This window comes from Mytilus californianus, unplaced genomic scaffold (genome assembly GCF_021869535.1).
Source record: "Mytilus californianus isolate M0D057914Y unplaced genomic scaffold, xbMytCali1.0.p SCAF_5, whole genome shotgun sequence".
Classification (NCBI taxonomy): Eukaryota; Metazoa; Mollusca; class Bivalvia; order Mytilida; family Mytilidae; genus Mytilus; species Mytilus californianus.
This window is the reverse complement of record NW_026262701.1, coordinates 81,171,359-81,187,041: the sequence shown is the minus strand read 5'-3', so window position 1 is coordinate 81,187,041 and position 15,683 is coordinate 81,171,359. Positions and strand designations below refer to the sequence as shown.

The following is a 15,683-nucleotide window of genomic DNA, read 5'->3' as shown; positions in this document are numbered from 1 at the left end:
AACGCCACTTTCAACAATATTGTGCTATTTCGTGGCGGTCAGTTTTTATTGGTGGAGGGAGTCGGAGTGCCCGGAGAGAACCACGACCTTCGGTAGGAAAACTGACAATCCTAGTCAATTAAGATTGGAGTCGAGTGCACCTGCCCCGTGCGAGATTCAAACTCACAACCTCAGTGTTGACTGACTAGTGATATAGAAGTTGGACTACTTAGACCACTTGCCCACAGAGGCCCACTAAAACATTGAAATCTCAAAACCAAGCAAATGTATTTATAAGGGCTTTTGTTTCTAAGGCTTCAATCATGTGTCAATAAGGTCCATGATACTGCACTCATTATCTAAAAACGTGATTACTATGGGAAATAGGGTAAAAGTAATAACATATATACAAGGCTTCTTAACATATTACATACCCAAGCAGTTATCACATTAACCCCACCACATTCTATATGCCTGTCCAAGTCAGGAGCCTGTAGTTCAGTGATTGTTGTTGGTTCATTTCTGTCATATTTTTTTTTCTTTTTGTAAATTGTTTTGTTATAAATTAGGCCGTTAGTTTTTTCAATTGAATTGTTTCATATTTTTCATATCAGTAGGCAACTATACAGTATGGGTTTTTCTCATTGTTTAAGTCTGTACCGTTGCCTATAATTGCTTACATCCATTTCATTTGAACTTTCGTGGATAGTTGGCAATCATACCACATTTCCTCATTTGTATATCATATATAGAGGGTGGATTAAGGAAGTTAGGAGTGCCAACAGTTCTGTTCTGCAAACAAGTCTTGTTTTCATTTTACATAAATGCCATACAAATTGGCTTAAATAAATTTCAAAGTGAAGAACAGTAATAAAATTATTATTTATTGCTTTACAGTCATCTCTCAGTATAACCATTTTCCCAATTATATTTTATTTTTAGCACAGGGACCTTGATCTTTCACCTGTTTACCAAAGAATCAATAAGCTTCTCATTCCATCCATCTGTATAAGTTTCATTCCAATCATTCAAGGGAAACTCAAGCTACCATCTGAAAACCTTTATAATGTTTGTTTCTATTTACAGTAACACTAACCTTTGACCTATTGACTCTAAAATAAATAGGCTTCTTCCCCTTTCCCTATATCTTCCATATGTATCACTTTCATGCCACTGAAACCAATTTTTTTTCAGACACTTGGAAGACTGGAATGATGGACAAAGTGATTATTTTATACCTTTGGAAATTTTTGAAGAGCATAATAAGAATAATAAGATAAATTGATTTATTTGAGATGTTTATTACAACACCATTAGACAGAACAAAATACTGGTAAATGATAGAACACACAAACATTTAAAAAACAAAAATCTACAACTATTAAAAACAACAGAATGTTTCCATATAGGAATGTCATCAGGTATATAGAATTGTAAGTTCACTTTTACTAAGCACTTGAAAACTGAGACTTCTATTTGTGATCATGTAAATTTCAAAATATATGTATACATATAAAAAAAAAATTGCTGAAAGCTGTTTCATTAAAGTCTTGTAAAAGAAAAGGGGAAGTATCCGTTGAAAAGCTATTGAGGGTAAACGTATCAATACAAACAGAATTTTTTACAGACTAAATTCTTAAAGGCGAGACAAAAAATCCTACAAAACATAACATTTTTACGACTATTTAGTTTTTCAAGCATAATATACCAAAAATTCACAGAAATCATTGAAGATTATTTTCAAACTTTTATGCTGCTGCAAGCCTTTCATTTTTGCTTCTAAATAGCCTAAATTGGTTGTTCACAAAACTGTGAAGTCCATTATTATAAACTTTGGGTCCACATGTACCAAATGAAACAGCCTAAGGTAAAAATAATTGTCAATATTCAAACCACAGAATGCCAATTCCAGATTGGTTCCTTTACATACATATAAATTACAAATTGAATACTGATATCGACAAGACATTTTGATTTGTTTCTTGATGTTATTTCTCAAAATCCTTCAAACAACATTTAGGTTAATGGTCCATCCCCTATCAAAAAGTGCTGTCAGAACACATGTGTGACAATTTTCCATAGCCAATATCCACAAACCCCAAAAAAAACAACTGAACATTTAATTGCTTGATTTTTTCCACTTAAACTTACTTGCTATTAAGTTAAAACTAATAAAACATATAGTTTTATATAAATTTAAATAATGGAATGTGTGAAATAAATTTTTCAAAAATTCTATCAAACAAGGAATGCAATAGTTTTAACTACATTATCAAAATTCTAAATGTAAATTGAATCAAAAACTATACCAATCTAGTTAAATATTGAGTTGGAAGCCAGCAATTCATTTAAAACTCAAAAAATGTATACAATATAAAAACAAATATAATATTTCACAAATTCTTATCTTTTTCTCAAAAAAGAGAAAAAGAAAATTGATAGTATGTACAAATTGATAAGTAAAAATAAATAAATTAGTAATACAACAATAACTGATATTTCACAATTAAAATATTCAAGCCTTTATTAATAAAAACAGAAACATACCGACATCAGCAACATAGCTACTGACAACAGTTCTCCATTTTTTCATTTAAGAAATCGAGATATTGTTAATATGATTTTAATAAATATCCAATGTTTTTTATTTCCATATTGTTTTGTTTTATCAATCACCTGTAGGTGGTATGTTGCTATTTCTATTACTTAACGACTTGAACATAAAGACTAGTATCATTTACTTAAAGATTGCCACAAAGCAAACACTATAAAGCATCTACTATAAACTTCTATTCAAAGAGCAATAACTCTTACTCAAAACAGTTTTACAATTATATATGCAGAATCTGACTAATAAAGTAAGCAAATATTTTCAATTTAACATATTCTGAAAATGTCAATCATTTTTTCAAAACAATGCTGCCTTCAATCTTTTCCATATGTCTCAAAGAGTCATTATAATTTAATATTTAGCTTGAAGATAAATGTCTCAAATCTTTTCTTTTTTTTTCAGATATGTAAAAAATTTGTAATGATATGACTAGTCATTTGAATAATCTGCCCTTTGAATACTCGCTATAACATAATCTGGTCAAAATAAATAGAGAAATCAATTTATTTACAAAATACTAGATAGATATTCTAAAAATATACAATTGTACATTACTAATGATTTTTTTCCTTTCATTCAAAATTGCATGAAATTTTTCGTAGAGAAACATACCACAATACATGTATTCATGGTGATTTTCAAAATCAAATACATTTATTTTTTTACTTTTTTTGAATGTCAAAGAAAATCATTAATAATCAGTTGATAATCAAAATATATGATTTATACAGATGTGTCCTCCCTGATTAAACATAAAAACAATAAAATTCTATATACATGATTATCACAGGTTTCTTCTAAATAAAAAAGACAATAATTTCCTTTCAAAGCACTGTAACTAAATCCAGCTATAAGTCCATTCCATTTTCAATCACTTTAAAGGAAATTTAAACTCATTTCTAGTAAAAACATGAGCAAAAATATATATGTATATATATATATACATAGTCATGGTATAAATAAACTTTAAGAAAAATATCTTGAACACAAACAGTCATCATGTGATTGAGGAAAGCCAAGACAGGACCACATAGAGATAATCAAATATGGTCATACTCTAAAATTAAGCATCTACAAGTATTTTCTAATGATACAAAATAGTTTTGATGTTAACTACCGCTAAATATTACTTGGACAAGTCATCCAACGGTCTATCATATCATATTTCTACAGCATTTATAACTCATTATAATTTCTAGTTCATAACCATAAATCCACAGAATAAATATATAAAGTTAAAAATAAAAGTTCAAAGGTCACTCTTGATCCTACAGATATGATGTTGTGCAATGTACAGCTACTAAACAAGGTTAACAGTCAAGAATTCATTCCGTAAACAAATCTAATTTGAATTGTCAATATGAGGCACTCTATCGCACTTGAAAAATGAGAGAAAGACAAAAAAGACAGTGAAGCTGCTACTCAAATCAAGTTCTCAGGATAGAAACACAAAAGAGACAGTTTAGCTACTACTCATATCAAATCTTGTATCTTAAGAAACTGAATCAGGTAACATTATGTTAAGTGAGTGATGGAATATTCAGCCGATCTACATGCCAAGTAACTGTGTAGCAGAATCTACGGAGTCTAACATCTTGTCAATAGATGATACATCGACACCGAGTAGGTTATGTAACATGTCGGCTGTGGAATCTTTTCCTAGAGACGGGGTTGAGATCGTAGCAGATGGTGTCGTTGATTTGGAGGTGATGACTTGTGGTAGGGTATAATGTCCACGAGATTCCTGAAATGTTAAATAAGAATTGTTTAAGAAACAATTAGGCTTATACCCCTTTTAATTAGATATTTGTAACGTAACTAATGGATTTTCATTTCTATATTTTCCCATTTTTCTAGGCATTAGAAAATATTTAATCTTCTACTGCAATAATAATATTGATATCTTACATACTGTAGATTCATGTTTTATTGTGGTAACCAACTTTTGTTGATTGATAAACAATGTTATTTTTTTTATGGACACTTGATTTTGTAGTTCAGAGATAATCTTGGATACAAGTGTATAAGAAATTTGTATTTCATCAAGCTCTTTAATTTTGTGGTTCATCAATACCAAAAAAATCTAGGAAAATGAGTATTAAATGAATACAAGTCTAAGGTCGTAAATGAACCTGAAATCAACATCACAATACCAAATAGGTCACGGATGAAAGATCTAAAGTTTATACTTTTGTTTGGCTTATTAAAGGATTTTAAAACTGACAACCTCAATTATGACACAAGCCAATTTATAAATGAGCTTCAATAAAATAAATTCAAGTTATATCAATAATTACCCCAACACTTTCACCTCCATTTAAACTGGTTCCAAGAGATATGGAAGGCATTACAGGCATGCTCATGGCAGGAATAGCCATAGGTAGGCGAGGTAGTATTGGGCGATGGGCTGCCTTATGTGCCGACTGTTCTTCGTTGTTGTTTTCAGCTTCGTCATCGCTTGGACTGAGAGATCCAGAATCGGCATGTTTCTTACGATGTCTCATCATGCTGTGTTTCAATGTAAATCTTTTCTGACAGATGTCACATTCAAACGGTCTTTCTCCTGCAATTAAGTATAATTATTCCAATTAAATTACATTTAAATTGTTAATTGCAACATTTTAGGAATGTCTACGGTATTAATTGTAATTTTCTTATGCAAAAACCATGAAATTTTGTGAAAATTCATGCTTAAATACACACAAATACTAACTTGAAGACACTTGTATGGCTTGAACAGGGAAAAAGTCAATAAATTTCATCATACATGTATGTACAATGGTAGATTTAGCCCAATACAAATACTGACATTTATATATTTTACATGATTTTAATACCTTTTATCTTTTTAAATCACAGTGATGATTTGTTAAAAAAAGTTCCAAAGGCTTTTCACCAGCTAACCATGCACAACAAATATTATCTACCCGTTGTATTATAATATACTAACCTGTATGAGATCTCATGTGTCTCCTCAGGTCTTGTAGAGACCAGAATCTCTTAGGACAAAGAGAACAGTACACTTTACGCTGCATATAATCAGCAGACACGACCTCCATCTTTGGATCATCAGCATTCTGTCCTGGAATCTCCAATACAACGTCCTGATCCACTTTGTTGAGATTATTTTCCACAACTTTATCCATGTGTTTTGAAAAATCCCCAATTTCATCTACTTTATTTTTGTCCTTCAAGATCAACCAATCAGAATTGTGATTTCTCTCCTGATGAAACAGACATTCCTTCCTACTGAAGTATGAGGCATCACATAAGTAGCATTTGAACGGAAGATCAATATTGTGTTCCTTCAAGTGACGAACTAATAATTTACGGGAGACAAATTTCTCACAACATTTCCAGCATTCTGTGATCTTGTCAACATTGTAGTTGTCACGTTCTGGGTTGAGTTGTTTCTCGCCAGTACCACTGAATGGTCGGACATCTTCTGTACGTTGAACTTCAGGAGTCTCGTCAATCTCTAGGTCATCTTCATCCGGTTCAGATCTACCACTGGACATCAGTCTGTCCTCGAGTACCTCTCTATCCTATAACAGATAATTGAAAACAAATTTACCACAGTGATTACATTTGAATTCTAATGAAATTCACATGACTACCTTAAACTAAGCCTGTGCTAGCAAAATGATGACAAATTCAACAATATTAATTTTAATTTCCTATGTTGATTTTTTCTATCCAACAAAAGTTTAGAAATTTAGAAACATGTAGCTGCAGTCTAATTTTTACAGTTGTAGAAAAAGATGGTAATATTATATACTGTGAACCAACCTATTTTGGCAGATACTTTTTTTCAGGTTAAGCCTTTTCAGCAGATTTCCCCAAGACTTGTGTTTCGTTTTTTTCTAACTTGTGTTTCATGTATTCATATAAGAGAAGATTAAAGTTTCACATATTCGCAATTATTCATATTCACTTCATTTTTCTTCTTGTGAAAGTCACAAAAATGAATTGGTTTACAGTATTCCTGACCAATATCTGCCACTTGTTTCTACTTACCAAAGACTTATTCATCTGTTCCTCGGCTAAGTAGCTACTATCATTACTGTCGTAGAAACTACCATTGGGTCCTAGTCCCCTCTCTTCTGGAGGTATTGTTTTACTCATACCGATCGTCACAACTCGGTCTAATTCAGCTAGGCCTTCAGGTAGTGAACTGTTTGGATGTCTTTCCTTATAATGCTTCAATAGATTGCCTGTAACGAGTAGAAGAAAATGATTTTTATCCTTAACAAACAATATGTAAAACATTAAACTGCAACAAGATATAAAAGTATCTTTATATAACTTACTAATAATATAACAAACTTTTTACCATATCATATGAAGACTTCCAAGATTATTGTAATTCATTAAATATGTTGGAGACAAAGGTGATGTCAAATTGTTTGGATGTGGAAAATAATGACTAATTAGTGTACGTTTCTTATGAATACCATTTTGACTGTTTAGTTGTCTTTGTGTATTCTTATATATATACAGGTTTAGCATACATATGTTTGATATTGTATTTTCTTAAAAACTCTGAATTCTTGTAATTTGATTTTCTATATTTTGTCATTTGTAGAAAAAATTTTGGTTAACTCTGCTTATTGTAAGAAAAATGTGTAAAAACAATTGAACAGTATATGTGTTTACCTTGTGTAGAGAATGAGCTGAATACACATAAATGACATTTGTATGGACGGTCCATAGTTTGACGAGACAGAGGGTCCAACATATTTACACCATGTTTTCTTATCAGATGTCTCTCTCGGTTAGACTTGGTCGAGAATGTAACTGGACATCTTGGACATTTAAATGGTTTCTGACCTGTAAACATTTGAATAAATTAGCAAATGGTTTAAAAATACAAATAAATGATCTTTTCTTTCTTTGTAAAAAGTCAACTCCTTTAGTTAGCTATCTATATAATTATTTAAATATGTCTACAAGCAGAAATTTCAATTTATGCTTGATCTCAGAGTTATTAGTTATTCAAAACAAATGTCATCTTACGCGTCTCTTTTTTATTTCCAATTTAAGTTCTTATCAAGACAAAAAAAAAAAACTATCAAAAGACAAATTAAATAACAATAACCAAATCTTACTAACCAGTATGTGTAAGGAGATGTCTTGTAAGGGAGCTAACCCATGGGAATGTTCTTGTACAATATGGGCACTGCAGTTTATGTGGAGAATCGGCATAAGAATTCCTTTTCTTTTTGATTGCACTTGTCTGTTTATCATCCATTTTCTTATCAACAGTAGTAGGAATATTGAACTGATGTTGTAAGGCTCTTTGTTTCTCTAATCTGGCAAAGTGTTCAAGCTAAACGATAATAAAAAAGAAAATGATAAAAGCATTTATTTAAGGTATATAATAATGCTATTACTATTAAAAGTAAATAATATAATTTAAGATTCATTTTTTTTCAATTCAGTAAAAAGCAATTCAATGTCAAATGTCTACTTATTACCATATTAAATATATTCAACAACAAAAAAGAAAACAAGTTAAATTGCATATGAAATGTACAAACAACTTGAAAAATATTTAATACATGTTAAACAAGCAAATTAATACATAAACTAAAATCAGTATTTCACTGAAAAAAGTAATTCTATCTCAAAGAAAGGTAGAAGCACCAACTGAAGAAGAATTTAATGAAACTTTTTCACCAACAGAGAAAGTTTCATTTAAATCTGATAAGGGGTTTAGGAAGAAGTTAATATAAATGTGTCCTGATATGACAAAATCCATGTCATGCCAAAGTAAACAACAACAATCATTCAAATGATGAAATGAGATTTGAGGTGCAAAAGAGCATCATCTGAGTAAGATTATTTGAAAATTTCAAAAAATTCTGTCCAGTGGTTCGGGAAACTAAAGTGGGAAAGGGACGACCAGATAGAAACTCCAATCTCTATATACCCCAGCTTAAAAAAGCATGGAGTGTAATAAACATCTAGAATACACATGACTTGTACCTGTTTTGGGAGATCACCAATATCCATCATCAAAGGCATTTCCTGACTGTCTCTGCTATCAGATGGGTCCTCTGGTCTTGATCTAGCGGGTGATTCATTACTGTCAGGTCTAGATTCTGACGTTCTTTCCTCTCGGCTCCTATCTGGATTGACACTTCTCAACAGGTTCAAACGGCTTCTCATTAATTCATTAGTAATACTGCCACTTTCACGTAACAAAAATGACTGGAAATGGTGGGAGTTTGCTGATTCTAAAATTCTATTCACTGATGCTAAGTCACTACTGTCACCTAGAAGAAAAATATTCCTGCATATAAATTTCAGAATACATCATTGTATTTTTTTTTCACATATCTACGTTTTACAATTGTTATGCTTATAATCAAACTTTTTTGAATAATAAATTATAAATACATTTTTCATATTAAAAACCTCATTGAGTTTAAAAATAAATATACCAGAGAACTTTTTTCTTCAATTTTACATGTAATATCCAAGTTTTATTATATCAAAATTGAATTATATATAAAGTATCATTATCTTGTACAATGACGAAACTACAGTAGCAAAGAAAAAAATGGGTTTTAAATAAATGACATATGTCTAAAACTCATAAAACTGAAAAATGCACACACACAAAATAAATATAAAATTAAAATAATATTAAAAAATCAGGAGTTATCTCCCCTAGACTGTAATGAACAGAACTAAAAAATATAATTTCACAAACACAAAGTAAATCATTCAAATAGTTACTACTTTTACTTACACACATATCCTAACACTGTAAAGCTATAGGTTTTAAAGAAATATAATCAGTAACTTGATTTCATGAATATTATTGTCTTACAAAAAAACACTTGTGGACACTTTCCAAATTAGTTTTATTGTTTCTTTGAATGGTTTGTTAATCTGAGATTTATTTAATGTTAAGTAATAAAATATTTGCTGTATCAATGTAAAGGTTCTTTGCTCAAGTTTTATTACTTAATTTTAATAGGTACAGATAATATAGAAGATAATACTCGCTTTGCCTCATCCAACATTTTTTTCTTTTCTATGTTTTTTTTCTATGAGAAGGACTTACCTGATATACTAGATCTTGGTTCTGTTTTTATCTGTTTCTCCATCCTCATGGCCTGCAGATTATTTATCTTATCCATTAATTTGGATGACCTGGATGAGGTTTCATTATCTTCTAAATTCTCTGATGGTGGTTGTACTGGGAGACGTAAATTAACAGTTTGTTTTAACTTTTCTGTTACTGTTGGGTTTATTCCAGAAAGTGATTTGAGGTACGAAGGATCTAACAATGATGTTAGCTGTGGATGGTTTTGCCAAAGATGGCGCTCTAAAGCGCGGGGATTTGAAAATCCCATTGGACAAAATTGGCACTGGTGAACACTATTTTCATACATTACTCTGGTCTGTTGTAACAGATTTGCCTGAAAAAGTAAAAATAAATTAGTATTACATGCGCATACTGAAATATGTTAACTAATATTATCTCACATTGAACCATTGATATAATTTATAAAAGATTTCTGAAATAAGTAAGTCTTATACCTAAAAACCACATAAATTAAAAGTGCAAATGTGCAAATGCTTTTCCTTTTCAGCTTTAATTAGAAATATGCAACAGCTTTAATTTAAAATGTGCAACATCTTGAATTACAAATGTGTAACATCTTTAATTGGAAATGTGCAACAGCATTAATTACAAATGTGCAACATCTTTAATTACAAATATGCAACAGCATTAATTACAAATGTGCAACAGCTAGCACATCAATTTTAGAATTTTTACCATGTTCAACTTAAAAATCTATGAAAACAGTAATATTTAGAAAACATTACCTTTAGTATAGGTGCTGGTGATGGCGATGGTGATTTCTTAACTGACAAGTCCATAGGTTGATCAGTCCCTCTACCTGTAGGTTGGTCTTTCTTAGGTGTCCCTACAGGAGTATTACTGCCAGACCTAACACTGAAATCTAACGGCATAATGTCATCTTCATCAACTGGTTCAGATTTAATATGGACGGGTGTGTCTGGACGGCTGCTAGCTGGAGTGCCAACAGACAATACTGGGGTTGTATGAGCAGCAGGTGGCACATGTGATTTACCACTGATGATAGAAGAAGGAGTAGATCTTTCATTTATATCTGGTGGCATACCATCATCAGAATCTCCAAATGACTTGTCACTATCGTCAATATTGAACGGCTCCTTTACAGTGATATACTGTTCTATCTGGTTGTTAGAGATTTCTATATGTTGTTTCTGAAGATGACGAATACAGTTAGCCTTAGTCGAAAATCCAACATCACAACGGGTACAAATGAATGGCTTCTGGCGGCAACTACTATGTGATCTAAGATGATGTTTCAGCGCACGGAAGAACTTGAAATCGATGTTGCAATATTTGCATACTGTATCAGGTGAGTGGAAGGATGTGGAAGAATTCCCATCGTCAACAGCATATTTATTGTAGCCAATCGCTTGTTCAACATCATCCTTCATGAATTTACCATGCTTCTTCCTGCAAAAAATAATTATACCATTAGAAAAAATTCAATTTCATTTCATTATTTAGAAGAAATTGAATTTAATTTCATTATGTAGAAAAAATTCAATTTAATTTCATTATTTAGAAAAAATTCAATTTCATTTCATTATTTAGAAAAAAATCAATTTAATTTCATTCTTTAGAATAAATTCAATTTAATTTCAATATTTAAAAAAAAATCAAGTTAATTTCAATTTTAAGAAAAAATTCAATTTAATTTCATTATTTAGAAAAATTTGATAACAACATATTGATTGATTGATGTTTGCTTTACAGTGCCTCAGCACAAAGAGGCTATAGAGCAGTGATAACAATATCATATGACATACAACTCTTTATACATAATCAAGTTGTCTGAGAATCTTTAAGTGAAAAGACAACAAATATCGTAGAATTGTCTCCCCTGGACCAGGCACATTGTGTAGGTTGTGCAAACAGGAAATAAGTAAACATGTACATTATCATGTTAATGCATAAATTTTCTGCATTTATGAGGCATTAATGTATCAATAAACCTCAGCGACAATATATTTCTTGCACTTGCTGTAGAAGGCCTGTAACAGCACATAAAGGAAATGATTTATTAATTCATAGAATTAATTATGTCATTAAATCATTAAAATCAATCGTGAAAATGTTACAAGGTGTACCAGGTGTAACCAGATAAACTTTAATCATCTTTTTATATTTCATACATTATTAACAAGAATTTATTGAAGATGTAACTTCACCTACAAATGTTTTTGCTCTACTGTTTTAAAAGTGGATATTTTTTAACATTAAATATAACTTTTTAATTTAGAAAAAAAAAAAAAAAATCAACATTTTTACCTGACATGCCTTTCACAGTTGGCCTTGGTAGTGAAAGTAAAGTCACAAACATGACATTGGAATGGTCGCTCTCCTTTTAGAGTTCTAAGATGTCTGATTAATGTACTGGCTTACCTGACATGCCTTTCACAGTTGGCCTTGGTAGTGAAGGCAAAGTCACAAACACGACATTGGAATGGTCGCTCTCCATTGTGAGTTCTAAGATGTCTGATTAATGTACTCTTGTCAGCACTTGAGTAACTACACAGGTTACACTTATAAGGTGACAGACCTAAATGTGTGCGGGTATGACCTGAAAAACATAAACACATATTTAAACGTTTTAAAGATAAGTTTTTCAGTGCGTAGCTAATTATTTGTTTTCATTTCTCTTTTATAAAAGTATATTTTGTTATTTCTGTTATTTTTTTTATTATTTTTTTATTTTGTGGTCTTTGTATTTATTCAGATATCAAATCTGATTTTTCTTTGTTTTTTCCTACACAAGTTTGCTTTGAACTTTTATTTTTCAAATTGGAAAAGCAAACCTGTTTCCCAATAATATATAATATTTTAAATTTTAAATTCAATATTTAACATTACAATGATGTCACAAAATACAAATTTTATAGAATATAATCTCACAAAAAAATATAAAATGACTAAAATAAAGGGAGGGTGTAAAGCAAGATGAAGGACATCCCAAAAGAGACATGAAACTTGATTTGTTGGAGCTAAATAAAAAATGTATTTTTTCAACAAGAAGGTGAGAAAAAATTGAGTACGAAAAAGTAAGAAAGCAGAGTTGACAACTGTACAACACAAATATATTGAACTAGTTAAGAGTTGGAAAAACATTTTTTACTAGAAAATAAAACAATTAAAATATAAAATCAATTAATCAATTGATCCAATTAACTTCAACTCCAAAAAATTATGCCACATTACATGCTTAAAATAAAATAAATCAAGAAACGACTGTCATGCACTTATAGGTAAAATTTCATTCATAAACAGACAGGAAGTTCATATCATATAGAATATGCAACTTTAGTAACTACAAGATCCATCATTTCATAACTTGACAAGTTTGATAAATCTGCATGCAAATGAGATGTTAATTCTCAGTTTTTACATACATAAATTAATTTCAAGCTTCCCATTATAATGCCAGCTATTTTTATTTTTTTAAATCCATTAAAATATACAAATTGCATCATTGTTTTGTTTATAGTTACCATACATCATAAATGAAAGCAATAAAAGATGACAATTATGACTTGAGGAAATTAGCTAAATAAAAAAATAATGATGCCTCCCATCTCATTAACAAAAAATGCGGTCTCCCATCAATTAAAATTAATTCACTAAAATAATGAAGCCTCCCATATCTTAAAATTCATTCACCAAAATAATCAAGCCTTGATTGATCTAAATTTCTTTAAAAAAATGAAGCCTCCCATCTCTTAAAGTCATCCATATGTAGTGGTCATTACAAGATAAAATTCTTAGTTTTACTTATAATTTGAATTTCAATTACAAATAAAATGGCCTTAATTAACATTAGCAAACTAATCTTCCTGGGTGTTAGTAATTTTTACATCATTTATCTATTTCAGATTGCTGAAATTATTTGCATAAATTTGTAAAATTACATAAGATTTACTATAGATATTTGGTTTTTATGGTAAATAATTGTTTCGCTGACAACCATACCACATCCTATTTCATTCATACTAATAGGTATTTTATATAAAAAGGTCCCCAAAAAAGCATATGCATACAGATTATATCAAGATGCGCAGAAGACCTCTGATGGGACAACAATGTTATACTTATAGACACAAAATATTACAACAATCCATTGATGCTGTATACTTACTTCTATATAGCAAATTGATAAAATATAAATACAATTATTAAAAAATGCTGTTATCGTTGTTTATCAATATAAAATACTCTTCTTGAAATATTTATGTTAGAAAATTCAACACTTGAAAATTGAAATCATGTTTCTTTTTTCCCTGTCCATTTCATAAAAAAATTGAGTAATTAATCATTTTTCTTTCTTCCCTTTAACATGTAATCTTTAAAAAAGATATCATAACTGTAAATCTGATCAATTTAAACTTTTTCAGAATATAACAAAAATAAAACATGCATACCTTTTAACGCTCTGTAATTAGGGAACAACATGTCACAGTATTTGCATGGGAATACACCTTTGTTGTTCATTTCACCGGATGATCCACTTCCACTCTCACTGCTTGGGGGCGGAGTTGGTAAGGGACTAGACATGTTTTGGCTGCTTAGTGCTGCATTCATCATCTGACTAGCGCTCATCATGGCAGCTAATGTAGGTGTCATCTGTGAAGCAAGGCTATACGGTATCATGGACGGTAAGAAGGCAGAGAATTGGTTTAGGTTGATACCATGTAGATGTTCCATACCTGGTATGGCTGGGAAGGGAGGCATCATTCCATTGGAAGAGCTCTGTATTAACTTCTGTAGTTCCGCCATGCTTTTGATTTCCTCACCATTTTTCTTACCCATTGGATGTATAGGCGATATGAAAGGTGAGAAGACCTGTCCAAGTTTTGCAAAGTAATCATTGTTTTCATTCTTTTCCATGTTCAATATTGTTTCAGACATAGGTTTCTCCTTTTTGATTTTTTCGTCTGTTGGATTTTTCTCAGCGATCAATCCAAAGCTAGCTAGGAAGTCATGTTTCCCAACCATTTCTGGTGTTCCATGACCATCAGTGTCTTCTTCATCGATGTCATCGCTATCCATTACCTCATCGAATGCTTTGTCCGCCATGTGTTTAGCCATGTGAACATGCAGTTCTTTGTTGTCAATAAAGTCACATTCACACAAAGGACATTGAGCCGTCTTTTCAGGATTGTGTGTATGAATATGCATCAACAATGCACTCTTGCACGGGAAAGCCTTTGTGCATTCTTTACATACATATTTGTGATAGTCGCTACTTGATTGTCTGACATTTTCCTCACACCAAGATTTAGCAACAAGAGGAAATTTTGTCACTGAGAAATCCATAAAACCGAGATCATGAAATCCTACAACGGCTTCTGTGAGGGGAGATTTTATGCTTTTTTCGTCATCGTCCTTAGATTTACTATGAGCCACTAATTTATGCAGATCTAATTCTCGAGTAGATTGGAATGATAGGTTGCATTGTTGACAGTTTTGAGACAGTTCTGGATGAGTTTCTAAATGACTCTGGTAACCATATTTGCACAGAAATGTTTTATTGCACACTGGACAATGTAGTTGATCCCTTTCTTCCTCTGTTGGCTGAAATGAACGAAAGCATAATTTAAGTAACAGCATTTCACAGGTGACTAAATGTCAAAAGCAGGTAAGACATATATACACAGTCAAAATCATATTGAATTCTTAAATAATTTTTTCAATTAATTATTGTCTGCCTAATAATTGTCCATCAAATAATCAATCAAAATCTATTTCAAATAAAAATCCTTATTTTTCCTCTTGTGCTTAATATTCATAAAATATTGCCGCTGGATGTTAATCTACAAATAAAACAATATCTATTTACAATTAAAAACAAATATCAGCTTTTCGTTTCCAAATCACGTTTCATCTTATTTATCTTTTTAAATTCCTATAAGAAAGTGTAACACAATGATAAAATATAGGTGACATTTGTTTCCTAAAAACAACTGAAGGAAATGAAATCAA

General features: G+C 30.9%; 1 protein-coding gene across 2 annotated transcripts in view; it reads right to left on the bottom strand.

Moving 5' to 3' along the window:
• Positions 1 to 1,260: 1,260 nt before the first annotated feature.
• LOC127703156 (ras-responsive element-binding protein 1-like) overlaps positions 1,261 to 15,683 on the bottom strand; it is a 48,207-nt gene continuing 33,784 nt past the window's right edge. For both annotated transcript variants that reach the window (XM_052207676.1, XM_052207677.1), the window contains 11 exons: positions 14,123 to 15,275; positions 12,093 to 12,270; positions 10,436 to 11,120; positions 9,666 to 10,023; positions 8,579 to 8,868; positions 7,703 to 7,919; positions 7,247 to 7,420; positions 6,608 to 6,804; positions 5,541 to 6,135; positions 4,888 to 5,153; positions 1,261 to 4,334 (listed from right to left, as the gene is read on the bottom strand). In XM_052207676.1, the coding sequence (XP_052063636.1) occupies positions 4,140 to 4,334; positions 4,888 to 5,153; positions 5,541 to 6,135; positions 6,608 to 6,804; positions 7,247 to 7,420; positions 7,703 to 7,919; positions 8,579 to 8,868; positions 9,666 to 10,023; positions 10,436 to 11,120; positions 12,093 to 12,270; positions 14,123 to 15,275 (4,308 nt within the window). In that variant the 3' untranslated portion in view covers positions 1,261 to 4,139. The remainder of the gene's footprint in view (positions 4,335 to 4,887; positions 5,154 to 5,540; positions 6,136 to 6,607; positions 6,805 to 7,246; positions 7,421 to 7,702; positions 7,920 to 8,578; positions 8,869 to 9,665; positions 10,024 to 10,435; positions 11,121 to 12,092; positions 12,271 to 14,122; positions 15,276 to 15,683) is intronic.